The 27,334-nt window shown below is 43.7% G+C and overlaps 1 protein-coding gene across 5 annotated transcripts in view; it reads right to left on the bottom strand.

Annotated features, from left to right (window-relative positions):
* Positions 1-4,274: 4,274 nt before the first annotated feature.
* Positions 4,275-27,334, bottom strand: part of EIF4B (eukaryotic translation initiation factor 4B) — a 36,029-nt gene continuing 12,969 nt past the window's right edge. For 2 of the 5 annotated variants that reach the window (XM_049783391.1, XM_049783388.1), the window contains exons 5-15: positions 22,529-22,583; positions 21,426-21,557; positions 17,709-17,834; positions 17,446-17,619; positions 12,732-12,960; positions 11,167-11,279; positions 7,892-8,105; positions 7,338-7,393; positions 6,740-6,848; positions 5,321-5,393; positions 4,275-4,828 (exon numbers count right to left, since the gene is read on the bottom strand). In XM_049783391.1, coding sequence (XP_049639348.1) covers positions 4,751-4,828; positions 5,321-5,393; positions 6,740-6,848; positions 7,338-7,393; positions 7,892-8,105; positions 11,167-11,279; positions 12,732-12,960; positions 17,446-17,619; positions 17,709-17,834; positions 21,426-21,557; positions 22,529-22,583 — 1,359 coding nt within the window. In that variant the 3' untranslated portion in view covers positions 4,275-4,750. The remainder of the gene's footprint in view (positions 4,829-5,320; positions 5,394-6,739; positions 6,849-7,337; positions 7,394-7,891; positions 8,106-11,166; positions 11,280-12,731; positions 12,961-17,445; positions 17,620-17,708; positions 17,835-21,425; positions 21,558-22,528; positions 22,584-27,334) is intronic. The other 3 variants (XM_049783389.1, XM_049783392.1, XM_049783393.1) reach the window with 3 other exon arrangements.

Below are 27,334 nucleotides of genomic sequence, written 5' to 3'. Positions count from 1 at the left end.
GGGGGCTTCGATGGTTGCCGAGAAACAAGTTTGATTTGAGAAATAAGCTTCCCTGGAAGAGACATGCTGCTCTCCCACTCCTTGAGAAACCAGCTGCGTGTGAGATCACTTCACTCGAGGTGATGGCCTCATCACCAAGGGGGATGTTAGTTGCCTTTAGGATTCAGAACTTTGCTTAGGAGACACTAAGCTATGAGTATTGGAATATTCAGGAAACCCAGCCAATCTGAAGTTGGCCCTTTGAAGGTACCTACATGCTTCTAGTTTGAGTTACAGAGGCCAGAGAGATAGTATGGAGGTAGGGTGTTTGCCTTGCATGCAGGATGGTGGCTCGAATCCCAGCATCCCATATGGTTCCCCAGCCCTGCTAGGAGCGATTTCTGAGCATAGAGCCAGGAGGAACCCGAGCGCTGCCGGGTGTGGCCCAAGAACAAAAAAAAATTTTTTTTTTTGGTTTTTGGGCCACACCCTGTGAGGCTCAGGGGTTACTCCTGGCTATGCGCTCAGAAGTTGCTCCTGGCTTCTTGGGGGACCATATGGGACGCCGGGGGATCGAACCGCGGTCCGTCCTAGGTTAGCGCAGGCAAGGCAGGCACCTTACCTCCAGCGCCACCGCCCGGCCCCCAATTTTTTTTTTTTTTGTAGTTTTTTTTTGGTCACACCCGGCAGTGCTCAGGGGTTATTCCTGGATCCAGGCTCAGAAATTGCTCCTGGTAGGCACGGGGGACCATATGGGACGCCGGGATTCAAACCGATGACCTCCTGCATGAAAGGCAAACGCCTTACCTCCATGCTATCTCTCCGGCCCCCAAGAACAAAAAATTTACAATAGAACAGGGGCCAGAGTGGTGACGCAAGCAGTAGGGCATTTGCCTTGCACACGATCGCCTAGGATGGACCATGGTTCAACCCCCCAGCATACCAAGACAGGAGCGATTTCTTTTTTGTTTTTGGGCCACACCCGGCGTTGCTCAGGGGTTACTCCTGGCTGTCTGCTCAGAAATAGCTCCTGGCAGGCACGGGGGGGGGGGGGGGGGAAGGGAATGGGACACTGGGATTCGAACCAACTACCTTTGGTCCTGGATTGGCTGCTTGCAAGGCAAACGCCACTGTGCTATCTCTCCGGGCCCGACAGGAGAGATTTCTGAGTGCGTAGCCAGGAGTAACCCGAGGAGTGTCACCGGGTATGGCCCCCAAACAAAAAACAACAAAAAATGATTTACAATAGGATTGATGAGTTGTAGACTTATTTCTGGTTAGGTTTAGAGAGCCTGAACATGACTAAAGATGGGGTCATACGAGGACCTCATCTACCTTTGCTCGGAATCTTGAGTATCCTTGGGACATTGGGCCTGAGCAGTAGCACAGGAGAGGGTGTTTGCTTTGCATGTGGCCAACCAGGGACAGACCTGGGGAGTTTCCGGCTTCCCATATGGTCCCCTGAGCCTGCCAGGAGCAATTTTTGAGTGCAGAGCCAGGAGTGACCCCTGCCAGGGTTAAAACCAAAAAGCAAGCAAAAAAACCCCAACCATTTCCAAATTGGCGTTCCCGTTTTTTCCTTTTTGTAGTTGAGGCAAGTGCTGTAACACTGAGCTGTATCTCCAGGCTCCCAAAGTAGACTAATTCACATATCCAGTGGTTAAAGCTCTTAGCTTTGCACCTGGCAGACCCCGGTTTAATCCCTAGCACCACATATGGATCTCTGAAAAAGTGCCTGAAAACCAGATCCCACAGCATAGCCAGGAATTGCTTCTGAGCACCTTCAGGTGTAGCCCCCCAACAAAATAAAGCTGAGTCATTGCAGAGACCATAGGGTTAGGATCCCTTGCAGCAGATTATGGCCTGGACCTTTCCACTTGTCCCTATAGTCAACAGAATAGTGTCCATTACTTATATAGCAAACAATATCCTGCAGTTTCCAGAGACAGCCTTAGTCAGGGTGGGGTGTCATTTCCCAAAATTGCTTTCAATCATCATACCCATTAAGGCTCTTGGTCCTCAACTTTTGACCACACCAGGTAGTGCTACTAATTGCTTACTCCTGTCTGGCTCTGCATTCAGGTACCACTTATGGTAGGCACATGTAGTGTCAAGGATCAAACCCAGATTGACATGTGCAAAGGAAATGCCCTTTGCCCTTTCTGCTATACCTGACCTTTGGTCTAATTCCTCCCCTTACATCTTCCTTTTAGTATTAGGACTCCCAAACAGCCTACTGTTTGGGTCTTCCTATACTCTACTAGCTTGATTGACTTCAAGGCTACTGTCCTAACCTCTGCAAATTTTGTCCTGTCCCTGTGTTTTGGAAAAATCCTCACCAAATCTGAACCATGGCTGTAAGAGAAGAGCACATCACTTGGTTCACCATGCCAACTGGAATTCTCTATGCCCTGTACCTGGGGAAAAGGCTGAAGGCAGGCTCATAGGGCATCATCACCTAAGGATTATTCCTAGAACTACTTTATCTGAATAAGGAGCCCAAGAGATGCTTTTCAAGATCAACACCAAGTAATTATTGAGATGGAAGTAGGGCAAAAGTCCTGTTCTTGGGTGTCAATGCATATAAGATGCACCTAGTGACCCAGTCTGTACTTGCATGAATTGCACACCAAGGGCCCAGAGAATTTGAGCGATTAGGGGAGGGGTGGAAGTAGCAATCAGCCAAAGGGGAATCAAAGTGAAAGATCTTGAGGTAGTTGTGTGTGTGTCAAAGAATTTAGCATTTAAAAAAAAAAAACTTTAAAGATCAGATTTATTTGGAGAAAACAAAACCCCAGAACCCAAAGGATGGGATTTTACATCTCTAGACATCTCCCAGGTATTAAGTCTACAGATTACAAATCATTTTCATAGAAGATATTTTTGTACAAATTTTACATGTATTGAGGAATGGGACATAGATCCCTGTTTGCTCTAATGAGGGGAGGAAAGGAGGATAAAGGCTTGCAGGGAGGGAACAGCTTTTTTGGATACAACTATTTGGAAATAGACATGAAGAGGGAAACCTCTACCTTTTCATCATCATCTACAGCAAATGTATTTAGAAAAAACAAAAAACAAAAATAAAACCAAACCAAACAAAAAGCACTCAGTCCAGTTATGGGTATCTCTCTGAAAGTCACTTCCGCCTACTAGCCAATAAATGCCAATTTTCTTTAGTTGCTTGGTGTCTTTTAAGTCCACTGGATAAATGATTCATTAAGTCATTAGGTGTTCTGCTGCAGCACACAAACCAGTGACCCTGCATATCTGGAGATGGTAATGATATAGGACTGAAGAAGGGCTTGTAAACAGACCAAAATGTCACTCTTCAGCAGGTCCCGATATTACCCCTAGGGTCTCACCTAAGGAGCTGACCTTACCAAGAACACACAAAAGCAGGCAAATGAAACTATTATGGTGTGAGAGACACCTCGATCTTGCAAATCTCTCCATTATCATTTATTCTCTCAGGGTCACAAAAACAAAACAAAACAAAAAATCCCAACACATTGGTCTAGGCCACATTACAAATCCAAACATTGGTATGGTGTTTCAGTGGAAATACTAAAAACTACATGGGCAACAAATCCATCAAGATCGAAAGAAAAGCTCCAGACTGAACCGCCCATTTCTCTACTCCTACTCACCATCTAAGACGGTTACTTCTAGAGTTTTGTAAAGAGATTGGTGGTAGCAGGAGCAGAAATTAACAGGTGTTAGAATCGACAGTCATGAACGAGCCAAGAGTTGCTTAAGAAAAGCAGTGATTTCTTTTTGATAGCTTCACACTTGATTACCTAGTGGTCAAGTATGTGACTTATATAAAAGCTGCTTTTGGGGAGGTTAACAGGGAGAGCAACAGGAAGATCATAAGATGACTAGTCTAAAGAAATTAAAGCTTCAAGATTTAAACATAACACAGATATAATTGAACATTCAGAAAGGACAGTTGTTAAAAGGGTGAAACTAAGACAAGTTAGACTTGGGAGTTCCCATGATCCTCAGTGCTTCCTGTCCTAGGAAGTAACCATTCATGTATTTAATGGAGGTCACACCATTTTCCCCCATTACGGTGTGAAATAATTCCTTACATCTATAAGCTTATTTGCAAACCAATTTCCCCACTTATTTTGGTCACCAGTCTAATCTTTAGTGGCCTGTAGACTTATTCCCAACTACCCCCCTGGGGGGTAAAAATGAACGAATTCCCCCTAGGCTGGCCCCTATACGTCAGTTAAATACAAGGTGGGGCTGGCAGCCTCCTGGAGAGAAACAACTTCAGAAACTAAAGCTACTCTTCCAAAGATGAAGTTTATTCAGTGGATGTTTGAGAATTCATATATGCCAAAACAGGGGAAGTAGCTTATACTTTCTTTCACCTGCCTCTACTGCCCAATCAGATTCCAGACAGTATCAACGTCATTGCCTTTTGCTAAATGGAGGGTCCCAGGCACTACGCACACAGAGGAAACTGTGTATGTTTAAAACAAAACAAAACAAAACCCCAAACCAAAAAGGAACCCAACAAAACAATAAACACCACAACTTTCTGTTAAAAGTTGTAGTCCTTTCTGGCTACATTGGTGACTCTCCAGTTAGTTCAATAGTTTAAAGGCTGCAGCAACATGCAAAAGAATTTCATTTAAAAAAAATTAAGAAAGGTTTCAAGGAGATGGTGAGTTTTATTTTGTCTTGTCTGGTAGGTTTGATTTACTCTTGAATCTGTTCCAGGGTGGAGAGATTAGGAAAAAGCACAGGATGTAGAGGTCTATTCAGTGTAATCCCCCTCATTCTCGTCTTCTCCATCTACAGACAGAGCAGCATACTTGCTTGCAGAGCTGAACTTCTGTAACAGATAAGTGTGATTTAAGAGTGAAGGTCTTAAATAATAACATTAGACAGCAGAAAAAGAACAATACTAGGGCAAACAGTCCAGACCGACTGAGAAGACTGGTAAGAACACAGGCTCTTCTGATCAAGCACACACCACTTTTATCTTGGAAGGATTAGAGAAGTAACATGTAAAATATGGGGATTGGGCGGCCATGCTAATCCTCGTTACTTCAAACAAGCAGCAATGCCTAATTTCCAATCATTCTGAGTGCTATTCCCAAAATAAATTAGTTCAAAGGCAAAAAAGAGCTTAAGAGGGCCCAAGATGGCTTAAAGCTGGAGCCTCAGGCTGACCCAGGCCTTTATTGTAAAGAAAAACTAAAGGCATGGACATGGCTTAGTGCTTTTACTATATATAACACATGTCTAAAATAATTGTGGTTAGTACAATTCTCCCTAGCACTGCAATAAAATTAAAAGAGTCAATAAGGCCACTGCTACTTACAGAGGCTGGATTTTCTTCAGGTTTCTTTGGCTCAAGTGCAGATCGGGAGTCTTGATCCTTTTTGCCATCTTTCCTGCAGAGATGTAAGCATAAATCACACTGATGTCTTTCCTGGCAAACACAGCATTTTGAGTCACTAAGTAAGCAACTCCAGTCAACCAACATTCCTTGTGATTTAAATATCTGATTATTTTTGATTCTCTGAATTGCAGCAGCCTATACAATTTCAGTTTGTTTGGTGACAGTTCCATACGAGGCAAAAGATCTATAAGCCATGCTAGCTTTTCAGCCCTGAGAACCAAGGATTTCTTTCTTTTATCTTTTCTTTCTTTCTTTTTTTAGTGCTCAGCTAAGGGGGACCATATGGAATGCTGGAGATTGAACCCAGATCCGTTTCAGCTTGGCTGCGTGCAAGGCATATGCCCTACCACTGTGCTATTGCTCTGGCCCAAGAATTTATATCCTCCACCTTTTAAAAAGAATTTATTTCTGGGGCCGGAGAGATAGGGAGGTTAAGGTGTTTGCCTTTCATGCAGAAAGGTCATTGGTTTGAATCCCGGCATCCTATATGGTTCCCCGTGCCTACCAGAAACAATTTCTGAGCCAGGAGTCAGGAATAACCCCTGAGCACTACCGGGTGTGACCCACCCACCCACCCAACCAATATCTATCTCTCTCTATCTCCCCCCCCCCATTTCTGGGGCCGGCGAGGTGGTGCTAGAGGTAAGGTGTCGACCGTAGTTTGATCCCAGGCGTCCCATATGGTCCCCCCAAGCGAGGGGCAATTTCTGAGTGCTTAGCCAGGAGTAACCCGAGCATCAAATGGGTGTGCGTCCCATATGGTCCCCCCAAGCAAGGGGCAATTTCTGAGTGCTTAGCCAGGAGTAACCCCTGAGCACCAAATGAGTGTGGCCCGAAAAAGAAAAAAAGAATTCATTTCTTTTTTTTTTTAATTTTTATGAGAGTGAGTGAGGGAGAGGAGAAAGGAGAGAAAGAAAAGAGAGAAAGGAGAGGAGAGGGAGAGAGAGAGGAAGAGGGAGAATTTCTTTCCTTTTTGGGTCACACCCAGCAGCAGCGCTCAGGGGTTAGTCCTGGCTCTATGCTCAGAAATTGCTCCTGGCAGGCTCAGGGCATCATACGGGATACTGGGATTTGAACCACTGTACTTCTGCATGCAAGACAAACACCCTATCTCCATGCTATCTCTCTAGCCCAGAAAACTTATTTCTTTACACTGATTTCCTGAGACAAGAAAGACAGTAAAAAGGCGAGTGCTTGTCCTTGCATTTGGGAAGCCTGGGTTTGACTCCTAACACCCACATGGCCAGAGACCTACTGGGTATGACCATTAAATAAAAATAGAGGACTTCGTCTTAGCATCAGATGGAAGATTAAAGACTGGTGAGATACCAAACATACCTGTCTGACTCCTTCCAGTGGTCTTTGTTCCCCCCATCTCCTGGACCACGGCAGGAATTGCCACTTTGGCTTTTTGGGACACTCACACCATCTACTTTATTTTCATCTGCTAATGGAGACAGAAAAATAAATCAAAGATAAATAAAGTCGTTTCCCCCCTCTCCTACTTTTCTCTAACATGAAGGTATCAATGTATTTGTGTATACTGAGGAAAAGTTAAATTCCACCCATAACCCAGACTTCCTTCCTAAATACTTCCTGTCAGGTCCTATTTAGTCCAGCACATGGCCCCACCTCCTCCCCGTCCTCTAGAAAGTCCCATCATAGGATGATACATCATGAAAACCAAGACTATGATGCAGTGTATGACCCTGGCCTTGCAGCTGGTGACATTTCTAATCTGGATCCAGCATGTTAATTTCCTTCCCGTTTCCCCTCCCCAGCCTGTACCAGGAAAGGGCAGGGCTCTAGGCTGCCTCTAAAGCAGCCGCCCCTGCCCTCTACTGGCAATAAAAGGCAAACTGAAGGGACTTTCAACACAACAGTGATGAAACGGGCCCTCCCCCTAGGTGAAAACCCTTTCCATTTTGGTTATTACCTTTCCTTACTGGTCCTTCTTCAGATGGCTGAGCTGGAACTAATTTCCCTCCACCACTAGAAGGCAAACATGTAATACATTATCAGCTGTCGTAGGGAACATACAAGAAACTTACATTTTATAGATAACCTAAATGTATTAAGAAAGCAATCACTTGAAATTTCAGTCATGTCTTATCACAACAAAAAGTTGCATTTTCTATTTTACAGGAGGATAGAATCTAAACTTAAGTCAGTCACCCCAACCAGGCCGCCAAACACAGCACAGGGTATTCTGACTGGTGTTTACAGATTTCTGCAGTGTAACTCTCCTGTCATATAAATTCCCAAGTCACAAAATGATGTTTCAGCAATTCAAACTACAGAAAATGGAAAACAACGAATTGCCTCTTATGAGTCATTCTAGCATATCACAGAATGTAGATAAGATAAAGACAGCATAACCTACATAATGTTATGTATAGATGCCAACAAAGGGCACTTCCCATGACATTATCGAGACATGGAAGAGGCTATTTATGCCTAACCAGCCTCTAGGTTTCCAAGCTGACTCACCTTGTAGGGGACTGCTGCTCTGTGTCTGAGCTCTGAGATCGAGCAGGAGGGTTAGAACTTCGCTTCACCCACGCATTCTCCTTTGGTGGAGGGGCTGGCATTACCTTTAGAGGCTGTTCAGGTTTGGGAGGTTTAGATGTTGGAGAGTGGCACTCTTCCTCCTTATTGAGTGTTTCGTTTTCAAGAGATTTCTCACTCTCTCTCCTTCGTGTATCTATGAAGTCATGATGGGAAGGTAAAAATCACTGAAGACTTACTGTACAATAGTCAGGATCCTAGTTATGGAAAAAGGCCACATCCAAATTCTGATTTTTGGGGTGGGTAGGGAGAAGGAATCAAACTCTATATAGATCCTACTTAGACTCCTAGTAGATAAGACTATCTTCAAACTAGTAGTTTCCAAATGCTGATTTGGGTTTTGCTGATGTAAAACAAAAGAAAGGCATGAATTACGTCATCTTTATAATCTTAGACTTATCAGCTTTTCTATATTATCAGAGTTAAAACCTTAGATGTGAAATTGTCGGTTGTGTGTTCCACAATCCCCAGAGAGGGTCAGGGAGAGGAATTCCCATGTCCCCAATCTGGGTAGGACAAGAGACGCAGGACCAGCAACAATTCTGATGCAGGAACCCACACATGGTTGGAAAGGAATAGCAGGCCAGAAACTCACACCCACAAGTCAGTCACTCCACCATATGGAAAGACGAGCCAAGATGGCAGCTTTCCTTCCAGGTCTCCAAAGCAATCTTTACTGGGAAAAACAAAGCCCACCCGCAAGAGCCAGATGAAGAGGCAATGGGGGAAACATCTTTTTAACATGTAAACCAAAAGAACCAATCAAGAGACATCAAATTAGAAGACCTCTCATTACATCGAGAGAAAAACTGGTTAGAACCAACACTTAAAGAGACTGCTTTTGTGCAAAAGAATTATGTAAAAAGGCTATAAAAGTCTTTTTTTTTGGCCACACTAGCTGGTGCTCAAGTTTACTCCTGGTTTTGGGTTCAGGCATCACTCCTGGTAAGCTCTGGGGACTATTATAAGGTACTGGAGATCAAACTTGGGTTGGTCTCATGCAACCTGTTGTGGGCCCTATGATGAGTTTTATAAATGAGTAAACAAGACAGCATATTCACATAAAAAATATTTGGCTGTGGGGCCGGAGAGATAGCATTTGCCTTTCATGCAGAAGGTCATCAGTTCAAATCCCGGGGTCCCATATGGTCCCCTGTGCCTACCAGGAGCAATTTCTGAGCATGGAGCCAGGAATAACCCCCGAGCACTGCTGGGTGTGACCTAAAAACCACACAAAAAAGAGAAAAATTAAAAAAAAAAAATTGGCTGTATGCATTATTGCTCTGCCCCCAGCTTCTTTATTTCCCTCCTTGGGTCAAACCTTACTTGACGCTTGGGTTTACTCCTGGCTATGTACTAAGAAATTGTTCCTGACTTGGGGGGGATGACTATATGGAATGCTGGGGGATCGAACCTCAGCCTGTCTTAGGCTAGCGCTTGCAAGGCAGACCCCTTACCTTTAGTGCCATCTCTCCATATCCCCCTCCCCCAGCTTTTTTGTTTTAATTTTTGGGCCTCACCTAGCAGCACTCAGGAGTTACTTCTGGCTCTGCATTCAGAAATTGCTCCTGGCAGTTTTGAGGATTGAACCTGTGTCCACCTGGATCCGCAGCATGCAAGGCAATTGCCCTACCACTGTGTTATCACTCCAGCCCCCAGCTGTTCTTTTTAAAAGTACAAAGTATTTTTGTAAAACTAGTTGCTCTGGGGCTGGAGTGATAGTACAGCAGGTAGGGAATTTGCACTGCATGCACCTAACCTGGATTTGATTCCACCATGCACTGTACAAGAATAGGCCCGGAGCATTGCCAGGTGTGGCCCCCAAAATAAAAGCTTTAAGGGATTGAAAGACAGTTCAAAAGCAGGGCACTTGCCTTGCATGTGGCAATCTTGAGTTCAATTCTAAGCAGAAATTCTCCAGAAAGGCCTCTAGCACTAGTCCCAAAACACAACAATCTAATGAAACTAAGAGCATTAAAAGCCAAAACTATTGAAGTGTTCAAGAACAAACGAATACATAAAACTATGGTAAATATACTTAATGAGATACCAGTGGGCTTTAAGAGAACAGGAGGTAGCTTACTTGCCTTGCACAAGACTGACCTGGGTTTGACTTCCCATTCTATCTGGCCACCTGAGCTCTACTAGGAGTGATCCTCAAGTACTGAATCAAGAGCAAATCCCATGGCACTAGCAGATATTCCCCCCACCAAACACAAACAAAACAGAACTTGTTTTCAGCAGGAAACTTATGTGGAAGGGGTGGGGATAGGGTGGATACCAGAGAGGGAAGTGGATACTCTGGGCAACATCTAGGGGGAGGATGTGGTGTTGGACTGTTTTTCATGAGATTCTATCACTGACAGTATTGGTAAACAATGGGGACTAAAATAAAAACAGCACCAGGAACTTGGGGGTTAGAGTGCATGGAAAGGTGTGGCAAAACAACATGAGAGGGTCAAGAAACAGTATAGCAGGTAACGTGCTTGCAGTCAAACACAAATAAATCCTTGGCAAGAATTATGACCCGCCCCCCAAAAGAAAGAAAGCAATTCCACCTAAAAACAATCCTCCCTTGAGGCTGGAGAGATAGCATGGAGGTAGGGTGTTTGCCTTTCATGCAGAAGGTCACTGGTTTGAATCCCAGCATCCCATATGGTCCCTGGAGCCTGCCAGACCAAAAACAAAAACAAAACAAAAACCTCCCAAATAAACACAGAAACTAACTTTTTTTGGTCATATCTCTTGTGAAACTTAGATGCAAACTTAATATATAAAAAAATCAGGGCCGGAGAGATATCACAGTGGTTTTGCCTTGCATGCTGCAGACCCAGGGCTGACCCGGGTTTGATCCCTGGGATCCCTTAGGGTCTCCCAAGCATGCCAGGAACAATCTCTGAGCACAGAGCCAGGAGTAAACCTCTGAGTGTTGCCAGATGTGGCTCCCCAAACAAAAGAAAACAAAATGTCAAGGTAGAAAAGATGATAAAACTCATGCTGGACTGTTGCATGCTCATGCATGAAAAATTTGCTCTCTTGCCACTCTTTCACTGTTTTTCTTAAGATTATTTAATAGTCTCTATTTTGGTGTCATTTCCCAGGTTTTACAGAACAGATAATGAAATTCAGGCTAATTAAAACAGCACCACTTGATTGTAGAAAGGGTTCAGTAAAGGAAAATAATGTCGGATACCCACCCTGATCTGACTTACTTCTGCCAGATGTGGCGGAGGTTCCAGTCTGTGATGACTCACTTCCTGTCCTCGACCGTTCCCGTTCCTGAGTTTCTTCACTTCGCCAGCTTGGGTGTCTGCACAAGAGAATGAAAAATAAAACAAAAAAACCCCAAAAACCCTTCATGTCTAGGTTAATGAGAGCCAGCTTGGACTGATGGCGATTTTTCTCAGGAGCCATCATTTACTAGCACCAATTAAGAAAATCAATAATACTGTTACTGGGAAAAAAAGCCCAAAACCAAGTAATACCTAACACTGTGCCCATTTCCTATTAGCAGTAAACACTCCTTAGGAGGGGACCACACATGGCAATCCTAAGGGGGAATATATGTGATGCTGGGAATCTCAATAGGGGTCAGCTACACTCAAAGCAAGCTTCTTTAGAAATATACTATCTGGGCCCGGAGAGATAGCACAGCGGCGTTTGCCTTGCAAGCAGCTGATCCAGGACCAAAGGTGGTTGGTTCGAATCCCGGTGTCCCATATGGTCCCCCGTGCCTGCCAGGAGCTATTTCTGAGCAGACAGCCAGGAGTAACCCCTGAGTATAGCCGGGTGTGGCCCAAAAACAAAACAAAACAAAAAAAAAAGAAATATACTATCTTTCTGGCCCAGTAAAAAACACCTTTATCCCACTTCAACAATATAACCAACACACAATGATACAACACAAATGGCAAGTAACTTATACCATTACTTGATGTAATGTTAAAACATTTCATTTTTGAGGCCAGAGAGGTAGCATGGAGGTAGGGCACAATGGTGGTTCAAATCCCAGCATCCCATATAGACCCCGTGCCTGCCAGAGGCGATTTCTGAGCGCAGAGCCAGGAATAACCCCTGAACACTGCTGGGTGTGACCCAAAAACCAAAAAAAAAAAAAAAACCAACCGCCCCGGCAGGCACGGGCGACCATATGGGATGCTGGGACTCGAACCACCATCCTTCTGTATGGAAGGTAAACGACCTACCTCCATGCTATCTCTCTGGCCCCACCAGAAAACAATTTTTTTTGGGGTCATACTTGGAGGTGTTCAGGGATTACTCCTGGCTCTACACTCAGAAATCGTACCCGTCAGGCTTGGGGGGGACTACATGGGATGCTGGGATTCGAACCACTGTCCTTCTGCATGCAAGGGAAATGCCTTACCTCCATGCTCTCTCCGGCCCCGAAAACATCTTTTTAAAAAATAAAATTGTCGGGCCTGGAGAGATAGCACAGCAGGGTTTGCCTTGCAAGCAGCCGATCCAGGACCAAAGGTGATTGGTTCGAATCCCGGTGTCCCATATGGTCCCCCGTGCCTGCCAGGAGCTATTTCTGAGCAGACAGCCAGGAGTAACCCCTGAGCACTGCCGGGTGTGGCCCAAAAAACAAAAACAAAAAAAAATGTCTTGCATGAAGACCATTTAACAGCCTTGGCTCATAAAACTTAACAATTCATACAAAATTTATAAAATGCTCTCTTTTCCCCAGCCTGTCATCAAATAGTTTCACAGGTGAGTAATCCACAGTGGAAGATAACCTCACCGCTCCCGAGGTCGACGATCTAGTTTTGGCTCATCCAGCTGACGCTGCAATTTTTCCTGTTCCTTCTGTAGCCGCTCTTCTACTTCTCGTTCTCTAGCAGCTGTGTCAACAGGCTTTGCCCCTCCAAAGATAGAGGCTGCTCGACTGGACTGGGAGGTGCTAGCAGAGGAATCATCTTCTTTAGGAGTACTCCGAGGCTTCAGGTTCAGTTTGGGTCTTTGGGGGGGACCTATGTTATATGTTAAAAATAAAAAATTCAGTGCATAGGATAAAATCTGATTAACCAAGCCAAAAAAAAAAAAAAAAACAAAAAAAAAACCCAACATCAACAACCAAAAAAACACTCAACAAACCCCAACCCTAAAAAAAAAAAAAAAACAAAAAACAACAACCAACACTGGAAATAAATGAGTATAAACTTCAGTGATACTTCCTGAATTCAAGCTATCAGAACATATTAAGAAACCCAAAATTTGGGGCTGGAGAGATAGCATGGAGGTAAGGCGTTTGCCTTTCATGCAAGAGGTCATCGGTTCGAATCCCAGCGTCCCATATGGTCCCCCGTGCCTGCCAGGAGCAATTTCTGAGCATGGAGCCAGGAGTAACCCCTGAGCACTGCCGGGTGTGACCCAAAAAAAAAAACCACACACACACAAAAAAAAAAAAAAAAAAAAAAAAAAAAGAAACCCAAAATTTAAGATAATAGTTCTCAAAATCAGATATGCTCAAAATACTGTATGAGAGCCAAAATACAACACTACTAGTGTTGAAATACTATGCTCTATTTCTATGCACTTTACTACATATGCAAAAGGGATACTGCTTGGCAGAGACTGTTTTTTGAGGCACACCAGAGGTGTTCAAGGCTTATTCCTGGCTCTGGGACTCGAGTAAGATGCTGCAGTCAATCTACGTTTGCTGCTCTACTTTTTCTGGCTCCAGAATGTTGCTGAGCAATGTGTTTTAATATTTAATAAACTTTAATAAAACAGGACATTGTGTGTGAGTGAGAGGCATGGCATGGGTGTGGGTAATGTTTTATAACAAATGACATTCTGGGATCAGTCAAGTTTTTCTGCACATAAGTATCTTTTTTTTTTGTTTTTTTGGGCCACACCCAGCGTTGCTCAGGGGTTACTCCTGGCTGTCTGCTCAGAAATAGCTCCTGGCAGGCATGGGGGACCATATGGGACACCGGGATTCGAACCAACCACCTTTGGTCCTGGATGGGCTGCTTGCAAGGCAAACCCTGCTGTGCTATCTCTCCAGGCCCGCACATAAGTATCTTGACCCTTGTATGATATATCCCTCTGAACATACATGATTATATATATCTTAGGACTTCCCAGCAGTGCCTGGAGACCACTCCCAGCTACTCTCAGCCTACATGAAGGTGTGGACAGCTAACAGAACCACACCCAATGGTGTCCAGGTGGTGGTTGGGCCACCTGCAAAAGCAGGGTGGGGGGCCTCCTCTAACTTGCAAGACAAATGCTCCACCTGTTTGATTTATTTTCCTGGGGCTCCTGTGTTGTACTTCCATCTGAGGAAAGATGACTGTAGTAAAATCTCAACATGGTTCTGGTCAACTCACTAAGTTTTAATACTTGTCAAAGTCTATCCTACAGACTTGTAGGGTACAAAATCAGGACAAGGATGGACCTGGGTTCAATACCCGGCTCATCCCAAATGGCAGGGGTGGTGAACAGGATTTTTACCCTCACTCAAAATGGCAAAATGCAATTATGTGTTTAATATATTGTTGTTAAAATTAGATGCTTTTGTGTGTTTGTTTGTTTTGGCAGGTCACTGTGTGGTGTGGCTCTCTGACTCAGTTTAAAAATTTGACTCTTTGCGTCGAACTTGTTCGCCACCCATGCCATATGGTTCCCCCAGCCAGGAGTGATTTCTGAACGCATAACCAGGAGTAACCCCGAAGCATCACTGGGTGGGTGGGCCCCCCTCAATCAGGACCAATTAAGTATGTTAAAGGCTAGTTTAGGGGCTGGAGAGATAGCATGGAGGTAAGGCGTTTGACTTACATGCAGAAAGTCGGTGGTTTACATCCTGGCATCCCATATGGTGCCCTGAGCCTGCCAGGGGCGATTTCTGAGCACAGAGCCAGGAGTAACCCCTGAGCACTACCGGGTGTGACCAACCCCCAAAATAAAGGCTAGTTTAATATCTAAAATTAGAGGCAACTGTGGAGATAGCTCAAAAGGCTGGAATGCATGCAAAGCATTTGGAAACCTGCGGCTTGATTCCTGGTACTGCATGGTTCCCGAGTCATTGCTAGTTATAGCTCCAACCAAATCAACAAAGAACAAGAAAGTTCAAGGTGCTGACAGCGTATTTCTGTTTTCCAGGGGGGAGGTCTGAGGTTCATCTCTGGCACATGAAGCCCCAGCACTGTCAGCACTAGCAACAAGTTAGGTGTGTCCCCCAAATGAAAACAAGTATATAAAAAATTGAAGGTCATGTAACTTGCTTTTTGTTTTTGGTACCAGCCAGAGTCAGAGCAGAAATATCATTTGCCACTTTTAAGAGGTCATATTTTGGGGGGGGGGGGGCACAGTCAGCAGCGCTCAGGGGGTTACTCCTGGCTTTGCATTCAGAAATCAGTCCCGGCAGGTTCAGGGCACCATATGAGATGCTGGGATTCGAACCACCATCCATCCTGAATCGGCTGCTTGCAAGGCAAATGCTCTACTGCTGTGCTATCTCTCTGGCCCAAGAGGCCACATTTCTAATATAATGACTTTTGGGGCCACACTTGGTAGTTATCATGGCTTATTCTTGGTTCTGAGCTCTGGGATCACCCTGGAGGGCTTGGAAATATTAGATAGGGTGCTGAGGATCAAACCTAAATTGGCTGCATCCAAGGCAAGAAGCGATCACTGAGGCCCCTAATGTTTATATATAATGTGTTTATATATATATAATGTTCTAACACTGGAGATATATTGGAGGTACCAATTTCAATCACTAGTACAATGGCACTGGAATCAGCAAAATTTATTTATTTATTTATTTTTGTTGTTGGGTCACACCGGCAGCACTCAGGGGTTACTCCTGGCTCTATGCTCAGAAATCGCTCCTGGCAGGCTCAGGGGACCCTATGGAACGCCGGGATTTGAACCACCGTCCCTCTGCATGCAAGGCAAATGACTTACCTCCATGCTATCTCTCCAGCCTCCAAATTTAGTCTTTTATACTTCACACAGCCAACTACTATTTATGTATTTAAGCCTTACTTCCTTTTTGAAAAGCGAGGCTTAATATGTTAGTAGCACTTAATTTAAGGGTTAATAAAAATAAGACCCCATCGAAAGAATTTCCAGAAAATGTCTTCCCATTTTCTACCTAAAATATCTGACCAAAAACCAAGTAACTAAAAACTCAAAACCCTTGGGGCTGGAGAGATTGGTTGGTTCAAATCCCAGCGTCCCATATGGTCCCCATGCCTGCCAGGAGCTATTTCTGAGTACACAGCCGGGAGTAACCCCTGAGCACCGCCGGCCGGGTGCGGCCCGGCCCCAAAACCAAAAAACCCAAAACCTATTTTTTTATATTTTTTATTTTATATTCTTCTTCTTCTTCTTTTTTTTTTTTGGGGGCCACACCCGGCAATGCTCAGGAGTTACTCCTGGCTGTCTGCCCAGAAATAGCTCCTGGCAGGCACGGGGGACCATATGGGACACCGGGATTCGAACCAACCACCTTTGGTCCTGGATCGGCTGCTTGCAAGGCAAACACCGCTGTGCTATCTCTCCAGGCCATTATTCTTATTCTTTTATATATATATATATATATATTTCTCACAAACATGTTTGTAGTTGGGTTTCAGTTATAAAAAGGAATATTTCTCTCTCAAAACCCATTTTAATGAAGACGAGAAGTTTACCTTATTATCACTGTCAAGCATAGCCAGTGCTGTGCTCTGCTGTCTTTATAATGCGTAAATTCTGCATCTACTTAAGGAATATGAATTATTAAGTATTGTTTGGGGCAACATTTGGCAGTATTCTGGGGACCATGTGTGCTACTGGGGATGAAACCCAGGTCACAGTGCGCAAGGCAAACTCCTTTCTTGTACTATTGAAATCTGAAATATTAATCAAAATATCTTAAGAGACAATCCTCTTCTTTCTTTTTTTTTTTTTTTTTTTTGGTTTTTGGGCCACACCTGGCTGTGCTCAGGGGTTACTCCCAGCTATGTGCTCAGAAATAGCTCCCAGGGCCGGGAAGGTGGCGCTAGAGGTAAGGTGTCTACCTTACAAGCGCTAACATAGGACGGACCGCGGTTCGATCCCCCGGCATCCCATATGGCCCCCCCAAGCCAGGGGTGATTTCTGAGCGCATAGCCAGGAGTAACCCCTGAGCGTCAAACGGGTGTGGCCCAAAAAACAAAACAAAAACAAAAACAAACAAACAAAAAAAATAGAAATAGCTCCTGGCAGGCAGGGGGGACCATATGGGACACCGGGATTCAAACCAACCACCTTGGGTCCTGCATCAGCTGCTTGCAGGGCAAACACCACTGTGCTATATCTCCGGCCCCACAATCCTCGTTTTGAGCCTTCACCAGCGGTGCTCAAAAATCATTAGGGGGACCATGTGGGATGCCAGGATCGAACCTGGATCAGCCGTGTGCAAGGCAAAAGCTCTATCCACTTTGCTACTTACTATCCTAGCCCAAGACAGTAATTCTTACCTCTATCATCACGCCTATAGTCATCCCGGGAATAATCATCCCTGGAGCTCCAAGACCGATCATCTCGTCTTTCATATCTGTCTTCATAGCGGTCCCCACCTCCTCTGTAGTCATCATCCCTACGATATCCACTACCAAAAGCTCTTCTGCCACTGCCTATCCTGGAATCATAGCCTGTAAACACATGCCAAATCGTGGTTTATCACACTGGAGAAAAAGGCAAGAAAAATCTCAAGAGAAAGCAATCTCTGTGGGATTATCACCTCTATCATAGTCTCTGCCACCTCGGTCATCATAGCGATCTCGGCCCCCATAGCGATCCATATCCCGGCGTGGGCCATCCCGATAGCCATCTCGGTACCGATCAGAATCGTAACGATCTCGATACTCTAGAGAGAAGAAGGATATACAAATCACAGCCAGAGAAATGTTTAGGTAAAATTAAATATCAAGACAATGTCATTCACTATGTTCTTCATATAGAAGAGGACGGAATGAGCTCTTGTAAGAGATTTGCTTTGTACGCAGCCGATCTAACTTTGATCCCCAGCACCCCATATATAGGTCTCCTGAGTTGGACAGCAGGGATGATCCCTGAGTGCAGAGCCAGGAATAAGCCCAAAGCAGCAAAACAAAGAGCATGATTTGGGGGTGGGGGGCCCCCCACATCCAGTGATGCTAGGGTGTACTCCTGGCCATGTGCTCAGAAATCACACCTGGCTTGGTGGATCATATGGGACGCTGGGGGATGGAACCTCGATCCATCCTAGGCTAGCACACGTAAGGCAAGTGCCCTACTGCTTGCACCACCACTCTGGCCCCAAAGAGGGTGATCTTTAGCATGAGTTGTTTCCTGCATTTTCTCTAAGCTCTATGCTGCTTGGCTTTATACATACGATGGTATTGGGAATAGAACTTGGGAGCTCCTGTGTGAAAAGTAGGCATTGAAGCCATTTCTCAACACTTTAATAGGCTGGTTCACCTGATTTTGGAGTCACACAGTCTTACAAACTTGTAACTCTGGATAACAATAGCATACTCACTTATTTCAGTTATCTACACTGTATGTAGGTAGATCTCAATTCAGGACTTCAGAGAATAGTTATGTCCTTTATGTATATTAGCTCTCTTATTCCTGGGCCTCTGAAAGATTTGAGTCATTTCTATGCAAGCATAGTAAGATGATTGCACAAATGTCAAGTGAAGTACCTCAGCTAGTATCCTTCATAGTCTTGTCAGTGTAAGGATTTAATCACAACTACCATAGCCTATTACTGAGATTTTTGAATGGCAGTATTTTGCCAGGTTTACTTCCATTTTGAAATTTGTAGAAACAGCTAGAGGGTTCACTCCATAATCATACTGACAATTAGTATGTATCTGGTTTGAATTTTTTTTTTTAGTTTTTGGATCACACCTGGTGGTGCTCAGGGGTTATTCCTGCTTCTGCGCTCAAAAATCACTCCTGGCAGACTGGGGGGGCCATATGGGATGCCAGGATTCGAACCACCGTCCGGGCTTGGCTGCGTGCAAGGCAAATGGCTCTACCGCTGTGCTATCTCTGCAGCCCTCTAATTTAAATATTTACGCACTTCTGCTTGACCTTTAACCTAGCTATCATGGTTACAACACGTTATAGGAAGTAGTATGCCATTCTTTATTCAACAGCACATTTTCCAAAAACCTTGATGTGTGAATGTGTGCCATGCCTCGAGTGCTCTGTGGTGTTGTACAGGACGAGTGTCTCATCTGCTTTACTGCATCTCTGCAGTTCCTTGGGTCGTTATAACATTACATAATCTTCTCCAAAAAGGTTTTAGAAAACTAAGGCTGAAAAGATAGCTCAGTAAACTGGACACATTTGCATTAAGAAGGTCCAGAATTGATCCCTGGCACCACATAGTTCTGAGCACTGAACTGGGACTACTACTCAGAACACTGCTAGGTGTGGTACCTCCACAAGGCTCCATAAGGAGCCGGAATAAATAGTACTGTGGGTATGATGGTATTTGTCTTGCAAGCAGCCAACCATGGTATCCCTAAGTATTTCTCCCAATGTTGCCACAATTAGCCAGGAGTTAGCCTTGACCACAGCTGTGTGTAGCAAGGACCAAACCTAACCCCAAAAGCTCACATAAACTCCTGTTGGTCACCCAAGCCTGCCAGGAGTGATTTCTGAGCATAGAGCCAGGAGTAATCCCTGAGCGCTGCCGGGTGTGACCCAAAAAAACAACCAAAAAGCCCCCAAAACCTAACTAATCAACCAAAAAACTCCTGTTGGATCTTGTGTTGGATATACAAGCTATAATTCACTGAACTGACAAATGCACATCATAATCTCTGTCCTAAATTTAAAAATTTTAGGAACCAGAAGTAAGCTCTGAGCATCACTTGGGTATGGTTCGAAGACAAAAAAAAATTTTTAGGCATCATGCTGCTATGACTGGGTTTCATACTATGTTCCAACACCGCAGCTTCTACCATCAACAATCACCCCCAATTACTGTTTTTTTTTTTGGGGGGGGAGGGGGCTCACATCTGGTGGTGCTCAGAGTTACTTCTGGAAGACTTGGGGGACCACATGGAATGCTGGGAATTAAACTCAGGTCCGTCCCAAGTAGGGCGTACAAGGCAAATGCCTTACTGCTGTGCTATCACTGTTCTCCCAATTATTGTATTTAATATAGTTTCCCTACCCTTAAGGTACAAAGTATGTCAATGAAATTGATCTTTGGGCTAGAGCAATGGTAGAGTGGACAGGACACTTGCTTTGCAAATGAACAATCTGGACTCAATCTCAGGCACCCTTTATGGTGTTCTGAGCCTACCAAGAGTGATCCCTGAATAGAAGAATAAGAAGTAAACTTGGGAGCGTCTATAAGTGTAGAAAAGCACTGGCAGGGCGGGCAGGGGAAAAAAAAACTGCTCAGGGACCTTATAGGATATCAGGGATCAAATTAGGGCTGATTGCATGCAAGGCAAATGCCTGCCTGCATTTGATCTACTTGGGCCCCAGAATTTTGTTATTGCAAAAGATTTCCTAAAAAGAATGTTTGAACTGTTGCTAAACTAATGCAATTAATTTTGGATGTTACTTAGTGCTGGTGCTTTCTAAACCAGAGCCATCTTCTGGGCCTCTTTGAAGATTTCTTTTTTATTTTGTGGTTTTTGGGTCACACCTGGCAGTGCTCAGGGGATACTCCTGGCTCCATGCTCAGAAATTGCTCCTGGCAGGCACTGGGGACCATACGGGACACTGGGATTCGAACTGATGACCTTCTGCATGAAAAAACGCCTTACCTCCATGCTATATCTCCGGTCCCATTTTTGAAGATTTCTAACAGGCTGTCAGAACTGCTTCAGTATTTGTAGACAGCATTGGGTAGGGCTCTCTTAACCTTGTGTTTACTGGACAAGTGATTTAAGCTACTGAATTTTCTTCAGGAACCTTGAACTCGAAGCACTAGTTTAAATATCTAACTTGTAGAGTCTATTTTCTTTCTTTATATATCATTATCTCCAAAAAGGAGAAATGTATATATTCTTCAGGAAATTTATCAATTTTCTTTCCATTGTCTCCTTTCTTTCATCATACCCAATGATGAGGACCTAACCCATATCAACCATGTGCAAGAAGGGAACTCACTCACTATACTATCATTCCAGCTCCCTGGATTCATTCATTTATGTGTGTGTGTGTGTGTGTGTGTGTGTGTGTGTGTGTGTGTGATTCTTGGCTTTGAAGTTCGAAACTATTCTGGATCAGCACTTAGAAAGCATGTCTGGCTAGCTTGAGAGACCATTTGGGGGTACAGTGGATTGAAAATGGGTTGACTGGATGCAAGGCAATGCCCTACCTGCTACACTATTGTTCCAGCCCCATTTTCTATCTACTAATGTCATCACCTGCAACAATACGTGTAATCACCTTTACTAATATATTTATCACAGAAACAACTAATTCATTGAAATGAACTTACTGTCTCCAAAGCTATCATCACCTCTTCGAGGGTAGTCATCGAAACTGTCTGTAGCAGGACGGGCCCTCCAGTCTGTATCTGTTTTGTCAGAATCCCGGTTTCTATCTCGGCCAAAAGAACGATCATCCCTGTCTACAAATACATGAAAAATAAAAAACAAAACAATCACCCACAAGTTAGCTCTTAGTACTCATACGCATAGCACCTCTCCCACCAAAATATACCAATTAGGTTCCATTTGTATTCAATGTGCTTTAATAATTAGGCGTCCTTAATCACTATATTACCAATTTGGGCCATATAACTCTTGCTATGGGCATGGCTGTCCTGTGCACCATAAAAATTATGTACAGACCCTTTTAGGTATCAGTAGCATTCTTCAAACATTTAAACCATTCAGAAGGGGTGCATGCAAATTTGTCCTAGTTGAGAACGACTTTTTTATTTTTCTGAAAGCAGCATTTCTGACACTATCATCCTTGAACTTTAAAAAAACAGTGGAAGTCGGAATCTATTATGCTGAGTGAAATGTCAGAGAGAGAAAAACGCAGAATGGTCTCACTCATCTATGGGTTTTGAGAAAAATGAAAGACATTCTTGCAATAACAATTTTCAGACACAAAAGAGAAAAGAGCTGGAAGTTATAGCTCACCTCAGGAAGCTCACCACAAAGAGTGATGAGTTTAGTTAGAGAAATAACTACATTTTGAACGGTCCTAATAATGAGAATGTATGAGTGAAATTGAAAGTCTGTCTAGAGTACGGGCGGGGGTCGGGTGGGGAGGAGGGAGATTTGGGACATTGGTGATGGGTGGTGTTCTTTACATGACTGAAACCCAAACACAATCATGTATGTAATCAAGGTGTTTAAATAAAATATATATATATATAAAAAAAACCCAGTGGAAGTCCGTTTTTATTTTTTTAAATAGGATCACCATGAGATACAAAGCTTTTTATGATTAAGTTAGTCTTATAATGTTCGAATACCCATCCCTTCAACAGGATTCAGTCTCCTACTACACAGTTTGCCTCAATGACAAACTTCCCTTTTAGGCACTTTGGTTTGCAATACTCAAGTTTATTTTTAAAATTAGCCTTACCTTTATCCTGTGCTTGATCAGCAACATCCACTCGAATTCTCCTGTTACCTAAAGACTGAGAGCATAGGACCATATTAACCAACCTTTTGCCCCATTATGCACAAATTCCATGAGTGACCTTGAATGTCTGGGCATAGCAGAAGCACTGGGGGAAAGGAAGGAAGATAAAGGGAAAAAACCCACTGTAAATTAGCCAACACTTCAATCTGTTGGCTAAGAATCCTTTATAAACATTTGACATCTGAAACACCAAATTAATTATACAAATTCCTTTACTCAGCATTACCTTTGTTTTTATGGGCCACACCCAGTGTTGCTCAGGGGTAACCTGGCTATGTACTCAGAAATCACCCCTGGCTTTGGGGGACCATATGGGAGCCAGGATCAGAAGGGATAAAACCAAGGTCGCCCTAGGTTAGCTGTCTGCAAGGCAAATGCCCTATCGCTGCGCTATTGCTCTGGTCCCATTCAGCCCCATTGGATAAATCAGGTCCTTCAGGATACTCTTTTTCTTTACTTTCCCATTTCATTCTTTTTTGTTGTTGTTTGTTTTTGGGTCACACCTGGCAGCACTCCTGGCTCTTTGCTCAGAAATCGCTCCTGGCAGGCTCAGGGGATGCTGTCCTTCTGCATGCAAGGCAAACACCTTGCTCCATGTATCTCTCTGGCCCCCATTTCATTCTTTTATATACTTTTGAGAACCCAATTAATTCTGTTGTTGATAGTTCCTAGTTCCTCCTCATTTCAGAGTAGAATCTATAGTTTGAAAAAGCTTAACAGTAGGGGTCAGAGATAGATAATACAGTGAGCAGGGCAGTTGCCTTCCAAGTGGCAGACCCAGGTTTGACCCTGGGTATCAGTCCCTCAAGCATCACCAGGAGTGATTCCTGAGTGCAGAGCCAGGGGTAAACCCCTGGGCATCATTGAGTGTGCTCCCCAATCTCAACAAACCTATAACCAAAGCAACAAACAAACCAACCCAGAATTATATTAAGTATAAAATATCACATACGCACGTTTTGGGGGCACACCAGCAGTGTTTAGGAAACCATAAAGGATACCAGGAATCAAACCTGTGTTGGCAATGTGTATGGCGAGTGCCCTACTCACTATAATCCCAGTCTCCAAATATTAAATGTTAGTATTTAATATAATACAGGTTTTATCTTCTGAATAGGAAATAACTTGTATGTCTAGGTCATAACAGTATTTTAAGTCTGTAAACTTTAGGTAAATAGCCTTTTCTGACTTGAAATAAGTAAAAAACTGGTATGGCTGGCCCTGGAGATGTGGCTCAGTGGTACTGTGCTTCCCTTACATACATGAAACTCAAATTCAATCCCAGGACTACACCCATATTGTTGAATGTAGCATGCCTGGTGTGATTAAAAAAGTAACATTTTCAGACTGAGATGATAGTAATGGGGGAAGGGCATCTGCCTTGCATGTGGCTGACCTGGGTTCAATCCTTGCATTCCATATGGTCACAATCATTGCCAGGATTAATTTCTTAAAGCAAAGCCATGAGTGATCTCTGAGCATTACAAAGTATGTTCACTCCCAAGAAGGTGCTACATATACTTCAAAAATGGTGCAAACTTCTCCCCCTCTTCCTGTTAGCCAACTTAGTATAGTTTTTCTCTTAGAAATTAATCTTATTCCGGGGCCGGAGAGATAGCATGGAGGTAAGGCATTTGCCTTTCATGCAGAAGGTCATCGGTTCAAATCCCGGCGTCCCATATGGTCCCCCGTGCCTGCCAGGAGCAATTTCTGAGCATGGAGCCAGGAATAACCCCTGAGCACAGCCGGGGGTGACCCAAAAACCATAAAAAAAAATTAATCTTATTCCACATGAACTTTTGATTATAATTGTTGGGCCGAAGAGGTAGCATGGAGGTAGGGTATTTGTCTTGCATGCAGAAGGATGGTGGGTCAATGGTTCAAATCCCAGCATCCCATATGGTCCCCCAAGCCTGCCAGGAGAGATTTCTGAGCGCTGCCGGGTGTGGACCCCCCCCCCACAAAGATTATCATGGTTAAGATTACCCATTATGAAATGAAAAATATGTATTTTTTGTTTTTGGGCCACACTCAAGTGATTCTCAGGGGTTACTCCTGGCAATCTCAGGAGACCATACTGGATACTTTTCAAGGCCCCCAAAAGCATTTTTTATAGTAGTGGTTTTTATTTTGGGGCCACACCTTGCTTTGTTCATAGCTCACTTCTGGTGGGGTTTAGGGGATGATTATTGCAAGAGAACGAATTTACAAAAGCTGCATGTAAGCAAGCACTTTACTTGCCATACTATCACTCTGACTCCGAGAATGATTTTAAAGGTGTTTTGTGAAAAATTGAGAATATAAAATTATGCATGGTACTAATGGCAGTGGAACAACGGAGTAGCAGCAATGAAGGAGTAGTGTTTTCTGTAATTGAAAAAGCAAAGCCTCCTCATGTTGACTGTTTAAAATTAGTCACTCTTATATAACTTGATATCTATTAATATAGTATAGCAGGTAGGGCACTCGTCTTGGATAAGACTGACCTAGGTTCAATCACCCCTGAGGATTGCTGGGTCTGGTCCCAAAACCAAAGTTAACAAACAGTAACAGATGCTTACTATCTTTTACTTGAACTATGTTAAAATCAACAGAAATCATCAAAAGTACTAGAATAAATATATAATAATTAAGTTTTTTCCACTGTCCCCAAACTAAAAGCTAAATAGGTGTAATTTTCCCTATGAGTGAGTTACTCTATTGTAAACAGAAAAACATCTATAGGAGGCTCTTAAAAAAAAGGATTTAATACTTCTGAAAATTCTTTTAAATTACATTCTAACGAGAAATGTCTGAGCCCTCTTAAAATGATAAGGACCAGGGGTCAGAGCGAAGACACAGCGGTAGGACATTTGCCTTGTATGAGGCCAACCCGGGATGGACCTCTGTTCGATTCCTGGCATCCCATATGGTACTTGGAGCCTACCAGGAGTGATCTCAATGCAGAGTCAGGATTAAACCCGAGTGCCCCCCCTCCCCAAATAAGGACCAGAGTTAATATAAGGCTCTTGCTTTGCATACAGTCAACATAGGTTCAATCCCTGACACCCCACCAGAAATGATTCCAGAAGAGTCAAGAATGAACCTGACACGGATAGAACTTTACAAGGGAAAAAAAAAATCCAATTCCATTAAGAACTGGGGAGAAAAGATGAACAGAAACATCCTCAGGGGCTGGAGCCATGGCGTAGTGGTAGGGCGTTTGCCTTGCGTGGGGCGGACCTAGGACTGCGGGGCATCCCATATGGTCTCCCAAGCCAGGAGTAAATCCTGAGTGTCACCAGGTATGGCCCCAAAATAAAAACAAACAACAACAACAACAAAAGAAATTTAAGAAACATCCTCAGGGGCTGGAGAGATAGCATGATGGTAAGGCGTTTGCTTTTCATACAGAAGGACAGTGGTTCGAATCCTGGCATCCCATATGGTCCCGTAGGCCTGCCAGGGGTGAATTCTGAGCATAGAGCCAGGAGTGACCCCTGAGCGCTGCTGGGTGTGACCCAAAAACAAAACCAACCAACCAAACAAAAATCCTCAAAGAAATAAAATAACCAAGAAGCATTTAAAAAAAAATTCTGGGCCGGAGAAATAGCATGGAGGTAAGGTGTTTTGCGTGCAGGACGGTGGTTTGAATCCCAGCATTCCATATGGTCCCCCGAGCCTGCCAAGAGCGATTTCTGAACATAGAGCCAGGAGTAACCCCTCAGCGCTGCCAGGTGTGACCCAAAAACCAAAAATAAATAAAAAAATAAATATATAAAAAAAAATAAAAAATCCATATCTCTAATCATTAGGATGCACATCAAAATGACAATGAAATCACACCTCATACCACAAAAACTGGCACACATCGAACAAAACAAGAACCAGTATTGTTCCCCTCTCCCAAACAACTAGTGTTGGCAGACGCTGGGAGAATGTAGACTGGTCCAGCCTTTTTTGGGTAAAATATGGACATTCCTCAAAGCCAGAGACCGAGCTTCCATAAGACTCAGCAACACTGCTCCTGAGAATATATACCCTAAAGGCCCAAAAACACAATGCAGAAAAAGCATCTGCATTCCTGTGTTCCGTGCAGTACTATTCATAATAGCAAGAATCTGGTACATAAACAGAATGGAACACTGCAAAGCTATAAGGAAATAAATGAAGTTACAAAATTTGCTTATTCATAGACAAACACGAAGAATGTAATATGAAAGGGAAAAGGATAGAATGATTGCACTCATTCATGGGATATACCGTATATATTCGAGTATAAGCCGACCCCCCCCAATTTTACCCTTAAAAACTGGGAAAATTTAGTGACACAAATATAAGTCAAGGTGGAAAATGCAGCAGCCACTGGTATATTTCAAAAATGAAAATATATACCCAGGGCCGGAGCGGTGATGCAGTGGTAGGGCATTTGCCTTGCACATAGCTGACCTAGGACAAACCACTGTTCCACCCCGACATCCCATATGGTCCGCCAAGCCACGAGTGATTTCTGAGCGCATAGCCAGGAATAACCCGAGCCGTCGCGGGTGAACAAAACAAAACAAAAAACCCCTGAATCCTTATACTCCAAAATCTTATTATAAGGATTCAGGATTTATAAGTATTTATTTACATGACTTTACTGCCTTAAATGGGTTTTTCACTTAATTAAATGCGACAATGAATATTGTGGGTTAAATAGTTCAGTGGCATACAGGTTCAGCTGCCTACCTCTTCAGCTCAGCCCCCGACAGAGACCGGAGACCA

The sequence above is a fragment of the Suncus etruscus genome, chromosome 11 (assembly GCF_024139225.1).
Source record: "Suncus etruscus isolate mSunEtr1 chromosome 11, mSunEtr1.pri.cur, whole genome shotgun sequence".
Lineage (NCBI taxonomy): Eukaryota > Metazoa > Chordata > Mammalia > Eulipotyphla > Soricidae > Suncus > Suncus etruscus.
The sequence above is the reverse complement of the archived record's forward strand: the minus strand, read 5'-3'. Positions and strand labels throughout refer to the sequence as shown.